Source organism: Mchenga conophoros, linkage group LG8 (genome assembly GCF_057382185.1).
Source record: "Mchenga conophoros isolate Kocher_MC1m ecotype Shallow Benthic linkage group LG8, M_conophoros_male_GT1.1, whole genome shotgun sequence".
NCBI classification, from domain to species: Eukaryota; Metazoa; Chordata; class Actinopteri; order Cichliformes; family Cichlidae; genus Mchenga; species Mchenga conophoros.
In genome coordinates, this window is record NC_140533.1 from 2,967,969 (window position 1) to 2,984,150 (window position 16,182).

The following is a 16,182-nucleotide window of genomic DNA, read 5'->3' on the forward strand; positions in this document are numbered from 1 at the left end:
ATTTGCTAGTTTGCACTGGCTGCACAAACACATACACCAAACTAATTTGTGGCTTTCATTCTTTATAGGAGATTGGTTTCTCAAGACAGGCTCTCATCAACAAGAAGCTGAATGACTACAAGAAACACAGGTCAGGATGAATAATTATATTAAGTAAAAAGTCTGCGCCTTACAGTAATTAGAAGTCACTGTAATTCTGGGCTTGAAGATTGCCACAAATCATACTTTAAACTGCAATTTCCCCAAATTACAAATAAAACTGTAGTCATCATGAAAAGAATTTGGAATATACAGAACATTTCCCAAAATATTGCCAAAAGTATTCACTCATCCATCCAAATCATTGAATTCAGGTGTTCCAATCACTTCCATGGCCACAGGTGTATAAAATCAAGTACACAGGCATGTAGGCTGCTTCTACAAAGAATGAAAGAATGGGTCCGTCAGGTTCAGGCCAAGAACGGGACCCAAATGCAGGACTTTCCAAAATAGAGAGTGAGTTTATTTATAGTGAAGATAGTTGAATAGTGATAGTAATGTGACAATTTCCAAAACACATGTCTTCCGTTGTGGTGCTTCTGACTCCCACACAGTGCTCGTGGACCATTGCGTGAATGGTGAAAACTCCAGCTCTTCGTATATATAACCTTCCGGCCTGATGATGCGCATAAACCGCCACTCTGGAAACACACGCACACACTCAAAAACAAATACAGTGGGGCAAAAAAGTATTTAGTCGCCACCGATTGTGCAAGTTCCCCCACCTAAAATGATGACAGAGGTCAGTAATTTGCACCACAGGTACACTTCAACTGTGAGAGACAGAATGTGAAAAAAAATCCATGAATCCACATGGTAGGATTTTTAAAGAATTTATTCGTAAATCAGGGTGGAAAATAAGTATTTGGTCAATAACAAAAATACAACTCAATACTTTGTAACATAACCTTTGTTGGCAATAACAGAGGTCAAACGTTTACTATAGGTCTTTACCAGGTTTGCACACACAGTAGCTGGTATTTTGGCCCATTCCTCCATGCAGATCTTCTCGAGAGCAGTGATGTTTTGGGGCTGTCGCCGAGCAACACGGACTTTCAACTCCCGCCACAGATTTTCTATGGGGTTGAGGTCTGGAGACTGGCTAGGCCACTCCAGGACTTTCAAATGCTTCTTACGGAGCCACTCCTTTGTTGCCCGGGCGGTGTGTTTTGGATCATTGTCATGTTGGAAGACCCAGCCTCGTTTCATCTTCAAAGTTCTCACTGATGGAAGGAGGTTTTGGCTCAAAATCTCACGATACATGGCCCCATTCATTCTGTCCTTAACACGGATCAGTCGTCCTGTCCCCTTGGCAGAATAACAGCCCCATAGCATGATGTTTCCACCCCCATGCTTCACAGTAGGTATGGTGTTCTTGGGATGCAACTCAGTATTCTTCTTCCTCCAAACACGACGAGTTGAGTTTATACCAAAAAGTTCTACTTTGGTTTCATCTGACCACATGACATTCTCCCAATCCTCTGCTGTATCATCCATGTGCTCTCTGGCAAACTTCAGACGGGCCTGGACATGCACTGGCTTCAGCAGCGGAACACGTCTGGCACTGCGGGATTTGATTCCCTGCCGTTGTAGTGTGTTACTGATGGTGACCTTTGTTACTTTGGTCCCAGCTCTCTGCAGGTCATTCACCGGGTCCCCCCGTGTGGTTCTGGGATCTTTGCTCACCGTTCTCATAATCATTTTGACCCCACGGGATGAGATCTTGCGTGGAGCCCCAGATCGAGGGAGATTATCAGTGGTCTTGTATGTCTTCCATTTTCTGATGATTGCTCCCACAGTTGATTTTTTCACACCAAGCTGCTTGCCTATTGTAGATTCACTCTTCCCAGTCTGGTGCAGGTCTACAATACTTTTCCTGGTGTCCTTCGAAAGCTCTTTGGTCTTGGCCATGGCGGAGTTTGGAGTCTGACTGTTTGAGGCTGTGGACAGGTGTCTTTTATACAGATGATGAGTTCAAACAGGTGCCATTCATACAGGTAACGAGTGGGGGACAGAAAAGCTTCTTACAGAAGACGTTACAGGTCTGTGAGAGCCAGAGATTTTCCATGTTTGAGGTGACCAAATACTTATTTTCCACCCTGATTTACGAATAAATTCTTTACAAATCCTACCTTGTGCATTCATGGATTTTTTTTTCACATTCTGTCTCTCACAGTTGAAGTATACCTCTGGTGCAAATTACTGACCTCTGTCATCATTTTAGGTGGGGGAACTTGCACAATCGGTGGCTGACTAAATACTTTTTTGCCCCACTGTACACATAAAGGAGGGAACCGGGAGGGGAGCCTTGACAATGAAGATAGAAAAAACATAACACACAGGCAGGTTAACCGGCGAGGACTGCCAGACCATGACAGGATCACTCTCAGGGGCACAGTGAATTCCTGCATGGTACCATGATAGGATGCCATTTGTGCAACAGTTAACTGTTATTGGTTTCATAACAAAGACGTCAACTCTGCCACAGAGTGGTAGGCCATGTAAAATCGCTGAGCAGGGTCAGCAGATGGCACATAGTGCATAGAGGGTGCCAACTTTCTCTAAACTTCATTTGGCCTTGCTGATTTGATCACGAGTAGTGTGTAGAGAGCTTCATAGAATGGGTTTCCATGGCTGAGCAGCTGCATCCAAGAATTCGATCACTGTGCAATCCAAAGCATCAAATGCAGTAGTGTAAAGCACGCCGGCACTGGACACTAGAGCAATGGAGACGTGTTCTCTGGAGTGAAGAATCATACTTGTCTGTTTGGCAATCTGATGAAGGAGTCTGGTGGTTGCCAGGGGAATGGTACTTATCTGACTGGTGGAGGGGGGAATATGGTGTGGGGTTGTTTTTCAGTGAAAGGAACTCTCAGTGCCACATGACTATCCATCCATTCTCTTACACTTTGCAGAGGACTGGAGCCTATCCAAGCTACCACAGGGTAAGAGGCAAGGTACACCCTGTACAGACTGCCAGTCTGATGCAGGGTTAACACAGAGAGACAGACAACCATTCGCACTCACATTCACACCTTTGGGCAATTTAGAATCACCAATAAATGCAACCCCACTAATTGTATGCCTTTGGACTGTGGGAGGAAGCTGGAGTACCTGGAGAGAACCCATGGGGAGAACACGCAAACTCCACATAGAAAGGCCCTTGCCAGAGGGTGGAGTCAAACTGAGGTTTCTGTGAGGCAACAGTCCTAACCACCAGGCCACCATGCCACCCAGATACCATTTGGACAACTTCATGTGAAGGTGTAATTGGTCCACTTGGATTTTTTAACATTTTTTTCTGTTTCCTGTTTTTTATTTAAACGTTGACATTTTATGATCCTGATGAAGACCACAAGCCAAAATGCGTTGGTCACTTGATAAAGTTGTTTCCCATTACTTTAAGTGCCACTGGAGTGTCCACGTCATGACAACTTCATTCTCCCAATTTTGTGGGAACTGGACCAGTCCAAAAAGCAAGGTCCATAAAGACATAAATGAGCAAGTGGGATGTGGAAGAAGTTGACTGGCCTGTAGAGAGTACTGACCTCGACAGAACACCTTTGGGAGGAATTAGAAAGAGAAGCCAAGTCTCCGTGTCCTTACAAATCCACTTCTGCAAGAAGGGCCACAAATAACTCTAATAAATCACACTCCTAAACTTTGTGGAAAACGTTCTGAGAAGAGGTGAAGCTGTTATAGCTGCAAAGAGGGCTGACCTAATAGAAACTCTATGAATTAAATTGGGGTTAAGATGTTGCTTAAAGATACTTGGCATGCAGACTAGGGGCAGCCAGGGATCAAACCACCAACCTTCCAGTTAGTAGATGGCCTGCTCTACTGCCCGAGCTACAGCTATCCTGGCAATCAATGTCATTCAAGTGCATATACTTGTAAATATGGATATATACTTTTGGCAATATAGTGTATCAAAAACCACTGCACCTTTTTATTTATTAATATCTTTTGAAGACACATCAAAACTAACAACTTCTGTTAACCTTGTTACATCCACTTAAACTAACATCCACACCTAAACCAACACGATGAGGTTAAAAATTGCCTAACTTTGTTGTTCTCTTTTGTGTAGTCTGACAGGTAGTAAGCTAGACTCCTCTCCCAGAGCCCATCGTATGATGCCGCCCTTCTTTCTGGCAAAAACTGACAACACTTCAGTGAACAGAGCTTCCAGATCTGGAGGGTCTAAACATGACTCTGGTTTGTGTTCTTCAGTATATATGACAAATCAAAGCAGCAAAAATGCTTAACTTAATTATGTATCCATTTATCTGCATCTGTGTGAGTCAGATGATAACAAGGCACTGTGGAGCATCAACATCATGAAGAAGGCCAAGAAGACAGGTGTTCCAAAGGCTTTTGGTGTACGTCTCGAGGACTGTCAGCCTGCTGTCAACCATAAGGTAAGTCAAAATTCATAGTAAAAAAAACTGCTTGGCTACAAGCAGAATCATTAAATAATCCCAAAATCAAACTGTCAAGTTAAAGTGGAGCAGACCTATAAATGTATTTTTTGCCTTGGGTCTATTGTAAATCAGTTTTTTCTTTGGTGAACTTTATTGTTTCTGTAAGTGGTTAAAACAAGTTAGCAGGGAAAAAAAGTTTGTTTTAAAATAATGTACAATAAAATAGGTTTCTAATGAGATTTTAAGTAAAACAAAGCCGTGTAGCTCATTGGAAAGTATGATAGGTATTTTACTGAAACTGATGTATTCAAGTTTTCTGAAAATCTTACGAATGCGATAACTCGAGAAAGCATTCACCTAGGATTTCAAACTGATACCACAGGTATATCTACTAAAAATCTCGGACAAGTTTTAATCTCAGTGACTTTGGACTGAAGGTCAGAGGTCAAGTTCTCTGAAAAAAACCAAGAGGGTCCAAATACCATCAGTGTGTTAGGTGCATCAGAGATGTAGACTTGGATGTACTCTAAGATTTCTAGTGTCCAGAGCAATGGTGATACAGGCAAGATGGTGACCATTTAAGACGGAGACTTGGAAAAGTTTGGACAGAGGTTCCAATGGAGTATTTAGTTGTTTGGCTATGAAGTGTCTTTGTAGACACTTCATTCTTACTCACGGGCTGAGTAGAGGTAAAAACCCTACTCAGCCCGTGAGTCTGTTAACACTTCAAAGGAGTCATCATCGAGGAGCTTAGCAGAAATCAAAAGATTGTATAAGGAGAAAGAACACTCCTTAAAAGTGCCCTGCTTTCAAGTGCCGCTGTGCTGTTGAAGTAATGTTTTCAGCTCAGCTGTTTGAATTCTAGAGATCATTGTGTTAGTAAAAAATCTCAGCCTTTTTCCAGTTGACTGGAGAAGGATTCCAGCTGAGACGAGGCTCTCTCTGTGGACTGAGAGGAACGGACAAAGATGGCGGTGTGATAGTGACTCTCTGATGCTTCTGAGAGATGTAAACTGTGAAAGGCAATTCATTTTGAGAGCAAATAATCTGCGCCATACTGTTACTTGTTAAAGCACTCATTCTTATTTGGTAGCAAGATGGTGGAGTGGTGTGCTCCACCACCTGGGCTCTCTGAGGGGAAAAAGCCTCCTAAAGATGATACAAGGAAACAAAGTTAGCAGAGTTTGTTAACAAGTAGAAATCTAAGCTAGAGTGAACTGACTGAAGGGCCGCAGAGCAGGGTGATGGCTGGGACAAAGGTAAGTCTACTGGTATACAAGCACATATTAAATCCACACTGACTTTGAAGGGGTCCTTTCCAGAGACAGCCTTCACATAGGGAAGCAAGCAAGAGACATTACCATTTGATGACCCATGTGTTATTGTATTGTCTTCTGCTGAGAGTATTTCTGATGAGGTGTCTGTGAGTAATAGTGTCAGGTGCTTTTACCAAGTATGTATGTTTGTTTGGTCATTTAAGTTCTCTTTATTCATTTTCAGTTTGTTTCTTAGTTTACTTCTGGTTTAGAGTTTCACCTTTTCACCTTTTTGGTGTGTCTTCTATTTGGATTTATTGACTTTATTTTCTGCTCCATTTTTGGATTTCTGCTATGCTTGAAAACGTTGCCTTTTGTTTAATAATTCCAGTTAAATAAAATAATCAAAAAGGCAGCTCAGTTGTTGAGCTGAAACTGGACCCTGTGAAGGCACTGTTAGAGCACAGAACACGGTATTTTGTCATTCTCTTAATTTGCTCGCCAATCTTGTCCATCTTATTGTCCAAGGTCCCCACTTTTCCCAAAAAGATCAATGGAACAGACAAAGACAAGCCACTAAAGCAACTGTTCCAGAAATAACTTATTTTAAATGATGTATATGTTCAGACGGAGTGTGATTGTCATGTGATGCTGAGGTTGTAGGTGAAAATCTGTTTGTTGAAATAGTTTTTTTATTGTCTATTTTTCCCTCTTTTGTCTCCCTTGCTTTCTCTTATCAGTTTGTTCCTCTAATAGTGGAGATGTGTTGTGGTGTTGTAGAGGCAACTGGTCTGGAGTACACTGGTATATACCGTGTACCAGGCAACAATGCCATGGTGTCTAACTTGCAGGAGCATCTCAACAAGGGCATGGACTTGAACACTGCTGAAGAGGTATGGAAACGAGCCCTGCTTTGCTTAGCAGACTACAGCAACTAATGTTACATCATGATGAGTTTTTTAAATGTTCAAAATTTTACATCTGAAACAGATTAAATTATTAGAAAACTATAGAGGAAATTTTTAACACAATAAAGATAAAGTCTGACTGTGGCAGGTCAGACTGAAAGTACATACCACTGAAGACTATAATCTAAGGAGCTGATTATAATCTATAATGACAGGAGCTGAAGTTATTTCTTTTGTCTTCCCTTTGAGTAACTGCAGCACCTTTTTTTCTAACTCTTAATTATTTCAAATCATCAAATTAATTTTAATATTAGACAAAGATAACCCAAGGACATTTATTTTAACTTATTAGGGGAAAAAGTTATCCAAACCTACCAAGTCCTAAATGAAAAATTGTTAAATTCTGATCAATGATCATGCTACTTGTCATTTTTCATATCCTTCCTGGTGAACTTGATGTGTTGGTCCACCGAGTTAATGTGATCAGCACCGTGAACAAACTCTGTGGACCAACACATCAAGTTCACCAGAGAGGAAAGACCATCTCTGAATTGAGGAGGTGATCTAAAGGGTAAACCTTTGCCATCTTACAATGCTGTGATTGCAGCCATTCCCCAACTTTTTGTGAATTATGCTTATGGCCACTGATCAATAGCCATTGATCAATGGTCTTTGATCAGTGGTTGTTGATCAATGACCATGACAATTTGCATATTAATGATCAAGGAACTGGCCTCACAGCCCATTGTTCGCCAGCGGTGCTAGTTTCAGTCACTGTGCAAAGGTACTGCTTAAAGGTTAGGCAAAGCTGTGGTCAGCTGAGACTGAAGAAGTCAGCTGGATGAGTGACAAAACATTTCGTCCCCTGAAAACGTTACGTCCCGATGAAAAGAATACCTTTTTGGGATGACCTAAAGAACAGATTGCCACCAATAGAATAGAAAAGAAGTTTTTCTATGCCATATTTGAAACAGATTTTATGTGTAATTTTGATAGATTAGGTAATTCCCACATAGCGAAATTGGTATGGCCCAGATCTGGCCCACACAGTGTGTGCACACATGGCCCACATACCGCAAAGAATGACGGCGCTTTGCTGGCCCAGATATGTTTTGCCAGAGGTGGCCCACACATGGGCCAGCACAAGGCCAGTTGCAGACACACTGGTGGTCCTGTGCTGGCCCAGAACAGTTTCAGCTCTGGCCCCAGATGTCAGCCTAATGTGTGCCTTAATCAAGCCATGTAATAACAACATGTGCCAGAACATAATAGTACAAAAGCAACATGACTAAACTCTGTTCAGGCAGTGAATTCTTAAATAGTGCTTTTCTAGTCTCTATACAACATGCCACATTAACACATCTTCTCCTAACTACATTCATACATATTCACACTCAGCATGCAGACTGGAGGAACCAGGGATTGAACCACTAACCTTCCAATCAGCAGGTGATCTGCTCTACCTCCTGAGCTACAGCCGGCCAGTGGTAAACTTGAGTAAACCATCACTAGGTTTTGGATAAAGTGTACACTCACAAACCTGTCAAACCTGCATTTGAAACGTTGGCTACCATAGCAGTATAGTACTGCAAATGGCATTTGGGTCTTCTAACTAAAATTGGAAAATAGGAACATAAATAGTGCCATCATTGCCAGACCTGGCCCACATCTGGTTGACATACACTCTGCCATGACACCAGTCAGTCAGAAGGGCCAGCTTGATGCCGGATCCGGGCCAGACCTGTTTGCTATGAGCCTGGGCCACATAACCCAAACCACAATCGAGCCAGATATGGCATGCCATCGCATAGACAGTGCCATCTATGCCAGGCCTGGCCCATATCTGGATGACATACGTCTTATCATGCCAGAAGTCAGCCAGCAGTGCCGGCTTGATACCAGATCTGGGCCAGACCTGTCTGCTATGTGGGATACTATAATCCTAAAGCCTCCTCTTCATGTCCTCACAGAGATGGCAAGACCTGAATGTTATCAGCAGCCTACTTAAAACATTCTTCCGAAAACTGCCTGAGCCTCTGTTTACTGATGGTGAGTCCAGACATTTGTTTACAGTGAAATGTCAAAGAATCTTTAACGAGTATGTATTGAATAATGTTCTGTTGCTTGGATAAAAAATAAAAAAAGATTGCATTTTTTCTTCAGTGGCAAGTTACAAAGCCGCTGAATTTGTTGGCATATGATTTTCAGAATTTTAGAATATCACTTGTAGTTAGTTAGTCATCCATTATCTCTGCCTACAGATAAATACAATCACTTCATTGATGCCAACCGGATTGAAGATGGAGAAGAGAGATTAAAGACAATGAACAAACTGGTAAAAGAGGGCAGAGAACAGAGAAGTGAACATACTTCTGTCTTTTTGATAGTAAAACTCTCTCTATATGTACCCATTGCTTCTTTCTAGATCCATGACCTGCCAGATCATTATTATCACACCCTTAAGTTTCTGTTGGGTCACCTCAAGAAGGTAGCAGATCACTCTGAAAAGAATAAGGTAACCTTTACCTTCAGTCCCATCAATTGAATCGTGGTTTTTTTGTGGTCTAAAATGAAGTTTTAATATTATTTCCAGATGGAGCCAAGAAATCTAGCCCTGGTGTTTGGACCCACTCTGGTGAGGACATCAGAGGACAACATGACAGACATGGTCACCCACATGCCTGATCGCTACAAAATAGTAGAGACCCTTATCCTGCATGTAAGAACCACCAGCTGCTTGCTCCAGTTGCACCTCTGTGAATCGCCAGTTGTGTTTTATGCATTAACACCATGCAGTAGTGCTGCATTCAGTTCTGCCTCCAGTGGTGTAGTGGACAATACTGTACATTCAATTAGCAACTAAAAGGTTGTTGGTTCAATTGTAGCCAAAGATGCAAATTTTCTTTGTGTCAAGAAAGGTATGTGAAAGTTGCTTTAGTGGTTCAGTTCTACTTATATAGTGCAAGTTCTGTTTGAAGATGCTTTATATTGTAAGATAAACACCCTGAATATTAGAGAAAAAAAATAATCAAGCAATCCTTTATAAGCAAACGCTTGGGAACTGTGGAAAGGAATATGTCTGTGAAGGTTCTCAGTCATCCAGGTCATCGTAGTCTAAGGAGCTTGGAAAGAAAACCGTCTGGACTCATTTCCCGAGGTCAAATGGCCCAGGATGTGAGTGGGCGTTAAGGCGTCTGGGAAATCACATGATAGGGTGGGGCTAAGTTTCACAATGAGCTCACCTGAAACTTTGGCTGATTTTGACCTGAACCCGTTTTCACACCTTGGCTCGTGTGATTAGTTGGAGGATCATTACGGGGTCCATTGTCCGTCTTGGGGGGACACTCCCACAAGGCTTAAATCTGGGACTCTCCACCATTTGACCCTCAAACTGAGAGGTGAAATGTCTTCAAGCAACTTAAAGAAGTGCAGACACTTTTCTTTCCAAGCTCCCTAGACTGTGGAAAGGAAGAATTCCCTTTAACAGATAGAGAACTCCATCAGAACCAGGCTTAGGGAGGGGGAACCATCTACTGCAGCTGGATGGATGGTGAACACAAGCAGACTGCAAAAAGCAAACAGGACATAACACTTGTGACACTTGTTACAAATAGTTTGATAGTGGCACATAAGCAAACACAGAGAAGATCTCAGTGCATCATGGGAAATCATCCAGCAATCTGAGCGTATAGCAGCATAACTGAGGGATGGTTCAGGGTAAACCGATCCAGCCCTAACCTGCTTTTGGTAAAAAGGAAAGAAACAAAGAAAGGAAATGTTAAGTTTAATCCTAAAAGCAGAAAGTGTCTGTCTCCTGAATCCAAACTGGGAACAGGTTCCACAGGAGAGATGGGAGACTCCTATTCTGCTTTTAAATATTCTAGGAACCGCAAGTAAGCCTGCTGTCTGAGAGCAAAGTGCTCTATCAGAATAATATGCAACTATAAAATCTATATAGGACTATAAAGGACTCCTTGTTTACATAAGCAACTAGAATCTATTTGATAAATATGATTCAAAATAGTGCAGCAGAATTTCCTTGATACCAGCTGTTTCCTTTCTCCAACAGTATGACTGGTTCTTCAGTAATGAAGAGCTTGATAAAGAAGAGAAGGTATGGGCTCTTATCACCCAAATGAACAGAAAACACCATGAATGACTGTATGCATTCAGATGTCGTCACTTCTTTTATGTCTGCTGGATGTGTGTGTGTGTGTGTGTGTGTGTGTGTGTGTGTGTGTGTGTGTGTGTGTGTGTGTGTGTGTGTGTGTGTGTGTGCCCGCGTGCGTTTGTGTGTGACTGTAGGCCCCAGATGATAATTGGGACATACAGCCTTTGCCCAACATTGACCATCTGCTGACCAACATTGGCAAGCCGGGCATGCCAAGAGAGGCATCAGGTGAGGAGTGGGGGCTGCTGCAAGAGTCCTTTAATGCTTCACCAACAGACAGATTCAATTGTACGCACATTGTGAAGCAGCTAGATTCTCGTGAGCTTTAAGAGTAGCTCAAGAACAGTGGGTAGAGAGCTTAATGGAATGTGTTGTCATGGCCTAGCAGCTGCTTCCAAACCTTGCATGACCGAGCACAATGCAAAGTAATGGATGTACTCTAGAGCAGTAGAGACGGAGTGACAATTTCTGGAGTAAAAAAATCATGCTTCTATGTCTGGCAGCCCACTGGAAGAGTCTGGGTTTGGCAGTTGCCAGGAGAATGGTACTTGTCTGACTGCATTGTGCCAAATGTAAAGTTTGGTGGAGGAGGGATTATGGTGTGTGGTTTTTCAGCAGTTGGGCCGGGTCCCTTAGATCCAGTGAAAAGAAGTCTTAATGCTTCAGCATTTTGCTCACTGCCTGGGACCATGGAACCCAACTGGCATTTGCTATAGAATACCAGAATTGATAGGTCGACCAATGGTGCCCTGTACATTTCACAGAGGGCAGCATCTTCACCTGGTCACTTTTGACAGGCATAAAATAGCCAGGAGACGACGTGGCCAACGTTATGCTGTGCGTAACATCGCTCAGCATTACCAGTTTGGTCATGGGTCATAGTCAGGGGAGGCATATTCATGAAAGAACGCACAGACCTCTAGGCAAAGACTAGATAAAGGCACCCTGACTGCCATTAGGTGTTCGGATAAATTCCTTAAACGTACTGTCAGACCCTTTTTGGTGCAATGGGTCCTGGTTTCTCCTGGTGCACAAAAATACCCAGCAAGAGTATGCAGGGGTTCAGACACTGACAATCTAATGCCACTGCATTCAACACTAGCAACACAGAAATGTTGAAACATTAGACGGGCTTTAGTAGAAATCACTGAGTTCACTATTTCCTCACTGAACACAGACTCTTGCCAATTTATGGTTAATTCAGATGAGCAGTGGAAACACTGCTTACATACAACTTGAAGAAAAGAGCCTCACTGCTTTAGTTGGAAAGTCTTAACTTTCCCTCCTTATTCATAATTCTGTAGCCTCATCAACTGACAGCATTTTTCTTTCTCAGCAGACCTCTGTTCTGTTGTGCTTGTAGATACTGACAATGTTTCCTACTTTTTCCTCTGTTCTCTTCTTCTGGGCCTTTCTGTGCTTTTTTCTAGCTGAGACAGTGGATCAACCTCTTCGGTAGGACCAGGTCTTCCTTTCTGTGTGTTTGCTCTTTCTTTGGATTCATTTAACCATTTGTGCTCTTTCCACAACTATTGTTTTTTCCAACATCTCCACTTTGCCTTTTTGAAAGCAGCTTGTGCTGTGATTTCTCTTTATTTACATGTTTTTATATTTTGTGACCATCCTAACATTACTACCATCCAATGATGACATTAACTAACTTACTTTTTCCTTTCTATCAGGTTCCACCACCAGCGATTCTCTTAAGTTAAAGGTAGGTGCTAATTCTTGGAATAGGATATCACATTTTGCAATAGAAAAAACATAATTACAAATACTTACAAGTGGTAACCTTTCAGCTTTCCTCTGCATCCAAAAAAGATCCGAACACCAAGTCCATCATCGCTGCCGTCACCCACAAACATAAAAAAAGTCCAAGTATCCACACGGTGAGCAGAAACACTGATGAGATTTCTGCGCACGAACCAGCCAAAGCCAGCAACAATGGTGAAGGAGGGGTAGGGGAAAAAGAAGAAAGAGGAGAGCTAGATGAAGTCGAGGGAGAACAAACCATCCTTAACACTGAAAAAAGGATAGAGGGAAAGATCTCACTTGTAGGAGGAGAAGAAGCTAAAGCAAAAGGAGCAGGCAGTGATGCAAAGATGTCAAAAAGGAGGAACAGCCAAAGAACCAACTTACCACCATCACAGCTTTATCCAAATAGAGGATCTGACTCAACCCGTCAGATCCACACCGCATGCTCAAAATCACCACCTCTCAGGAACCCTCCTTCCCATTTTAATCACAGTCTGGCCAGAGGATATCAGACCATTCCTTTCTGGGTATTACCCACCAGGTCACGCAACATCAGCAGCCAGAGTGGAACTGCTCAGCACCAGTCAGCACCAATCTGCTATAGGAAAACTAGAGGTGGGAGGACAAGGGCTGTGTCCATGAATCTTGACCTTGAGCTGGGCAGGAATGAGGATAGTGTAAGAGGATGTAGAGATGATAGGGTGAAGGTAGTCAGAATGACTGAGGGAGAGCCAGGTCCCAGGTCCCTACCTCACTGTGCACAGAAGCTTCCCTCTCTCATCTCCTCTTCATCAGGATGGATAGATCAGAGTTCCTCAGGACATTCCACTGTCATCCTAAGGAGATCAGGCCTAGACCTGCAGGACAAGCTGAGAGCATGGCGTCGCCACACAGTGGTAGTTTAACCAGTCTGTTTCATCCACACTAATGAATACCAAGCACTTGGCCTTTACTCACTAACACTGTGTTGCACTTGTCCACAAGCAGGAAAAGTGTCTCCAGAATATTCTATTGGAGATGTAATGTGTCATTGGAAAAAAATGTCATTGTGTGCAATTGCAATGTCATTCCAAAGTGACAACAATAATGCACGGTACTAGGATCTTTATCTTATTTTCACATACTGCACTCCCTCCCATCTGCTGCGGATTTTTCTCTCCTACAAACATGGTCAGAAATAAAACTGCATAAAATCAAATCAAATATACACTTCTTCAAAAATGAGGAAGAAAATAGCACTCCTGACAACAACTGATGTCATAGACACTTCATATAAACCATATAAAAGATGGAGGCTAGCTACATTAGTGAGAAAGCTGCATTCATAATCTTGTGAACCAAAAAAAAGTCCACGCACATCTTCCTCTGTCAATGGAGCAGGAGCAGAGCTGAAGAAATGAGATGAAGAAATAATGGTTTGCACACTACAGAACTCTAGATTCATTATTTATTGCATGCAATAAATAAAGAGGCTGTAACCTTTTGGAATGAAAACCTACAACAGTATAAATGTAAAAGTGCTATGTGGTACCACAGCAGACATTTGAAATTTAGCTGAAGAGCTGTTGCTGCTCTAGTTATAGCAAGTCACAGTAAAGAATTCATCTTTGTTTTTCTCTGCAGCCTGACTCTGAAATAACTGGTGTTCCTTTTGCCTTCTGGTTTTGACTAATCGCCACTCTTAGTCTCTCGCTGTATGATTGGACTTTTTAGACTAAAAAATACTTGCATGGTCAAAACAAATACAAATATGCAAACCTTAAGTGTACAGTAAGACTATTGTGTTTCCCAGTATGTGTGTGTGTGTTGCATGAGGAGGGCCAGAGCTATAATAAAACCTGTTTCGTCATACGTTTTCAGGGCAGCTATGTGAAGTCATGCCAATTTTTTTGTGTTTTTTTTTCTCTGTTTGTGTAATCATACAGTGTCAGCAGTGTGCAAACATGATAAATATTTGTTGTTTGTCATATTGTGAACTCATACTTAATGTCAGTGTTACAGAGACAAGAAAGCAGCTAAAAGCAGCAAGCAAACCACGTCCTTAAATCCAAAACCACACAGTCTCATCTGAGTGATGTTAGCTTTTTGTTCTTTTTCACAGCTTCGGTATTTTTTTGATTCCTTCCCAGAACTTGAGTTTTGTAAAAACAAGTTTCAAGAATGAAAAATTGGAATGGTTATAAAAATGCGTGTGACCTAAACTGACATTAGCTGTGGTCAAACCAGACTCCATGTTTGTATATCTAGAATCCGTCTGTCTTCTCTGTCTGTGCCCTGGTGCATGTAACTCTGTACAAGTGTTGCAAAATTGGTCCACGCAAAGTCTTGTTAACCTGTGTATATAAATATTATACATATTAAATTATTTGTATTGAAACTGGATTAGTAATATTTGTGCTTCAGTAACTAAAAATAATTGACCTTTAATAAAAAGGGCAGCTCTATTTATTTCATAATTCGGGACAGTTTTCTCATCATGCTGGGAACTAAGAAGCACTGCATTTTTTCTGTCTCAGAAAAGTAAAGAGGGGAAGTGAAAGCTTACAGTAGCAGTTCGAGAAATTCCAAAAAGATACTGCCCAGTTGCAATGTGGGAGATGTAGGATTGGGCACTCTTCCAGTTTACAACACATTGGCCATTGAAGACCAAATGTAATGAAGGATGATGATGATTGTATTAGTCCAAAATAAAAAAGAGAATGCTCATACTTTACTCATGTTTGTCTAGAAAGGAAACAGACTGAGGCACCAAATATACAGTCAATCGAAAATAAATGCTTCTCAGCTTAAAGGCAGGATCCATAGATTCATGGTAAAATGAATGAAAGAAGAACTCGCCCCAAAAAGCCCTGTGCATCTAACTCCATACAAAATCCAACATGTTTATTGTTCATCTGGATGTAGCATCAGTGGGAGAAATGTTTTCATCACTCTTGCAAAGCTGTGATTGCAGCCATTTGGAGATTTTCTTACCTGAATTACATCCAAAATCCATTTTCTTTCACTTCTGTGGAGCCAGGTCTTGGTGGGCAGCAGCCTAAGCACAGCCACCAAGACCTCACTCTCCCAAGCCACCTTCAACTTATCTAGGGGGACACCGAGGCATCCCGAGATCTCTTCACCGTCTCTTGGCCTCGAAACACTTTGCATTGGATGCGCCCTTGTGAGATGCCCATACCACCTTAACTTTTTTCCCGCCTTAGACCTTGTCATACTACATATATAATAACTGAAATAACACTAATAGAAATGAAAAAACAAACACATAAAAAGAATCATATGAACAAGAGAAGCCAAAAGAGAATTTATGGAAATCATCTTGGGAAAGAAACATGTTCATAATTTTGACTGCAAACGCTGCCAGACAGGATTTCTTAAAATAAAAACAAAATAAAAATAACAAACTTTTTGAGTGATCTAAGGTTCTTTAGACACTTCCAGTAAGACTGTAGGTTCACAGTGTAATTCACATTTAAAGTGAATTACACTGTGAACCTACAGAACTGCACATAGAAGGGCGATTCTTCCACTGTCTCTGTTTGTAGCAATACAAACCGACTGAAGCATATCACCTAGACTCCTCTACCTGTTTCATACCTGTATGGGTCTCTGTGTCACCTCTGCCTACG

At 41.8% G+C, this 16,182-nt stretch overlaps 1 protein-coding gene across 5 annotated transcripts in view; it reads left to right on the plus strand.

Annotated features, from left to right (window-relative positions):
- Window positions 1-14,930, plus strand: part of LOC146567911 (rho GTPase-activating protein 23-like) — an 80,116-nt gene extending 65,186 nt beyond the window's left edge. For 3 of the 5 annotated variants that reach the window (XM_085283610.1, XM_085283609.1, XM_085283612.1), the window contains exons 12-23: window positions 69-130; window positions 4,130-4,257; window positions 4,348-4,460; window positions 6,460-6,612; window positions 8,598-8,676; window positions 8,889-8,962; window positions 9,053-9,142; window positions 9,221-9,346; window positions 10,697-10,741; window positions 10,933-11,026; window positions 12,481-12,512; window positions 12,598-14,930. In XM_085283610.1, the coding sequence (XP_085139736.1) occupies window positions 69-130; window positions 4,130-4,257; window positions 4,348-4,460; window positions 6,460-6,612; window positions 8,598-8,676; window positions 8,889-8,962; window positions 9,053-9,142; window positions 9,221-9,346; window positions 10,697-10,741; window positions 10,933-11,026; window positions 12,481-12,512; window positions 12,598-13,458 (1,857 nt within the window). In that variant the 3' untranslated portion in view covers window positions 13,459-14,930. Of the gene's footprint in view, window positions 1-68; window positions 131-4,129; window positions 4,258-4,347; window positions 4,461-6,459; window positions 6,613-8,597; window positions 8,677-8,888; window positions 8,963-9,052; window positions 9,143-9,220; window positions 9,347-10,696; window positions 10,742-10,932; window positions 11,027-12,228; window positions 12,254-12,480; window positions 12,513-12,597 lie in introns of all 5 variants that reach the window. The other 2 variants (XM_085283611.1, XM_085283613.1) reach the window with 1 other exon arrangement.
- Window positions 14,931-16,182: the final 1,252 nt, after the last annotated feature.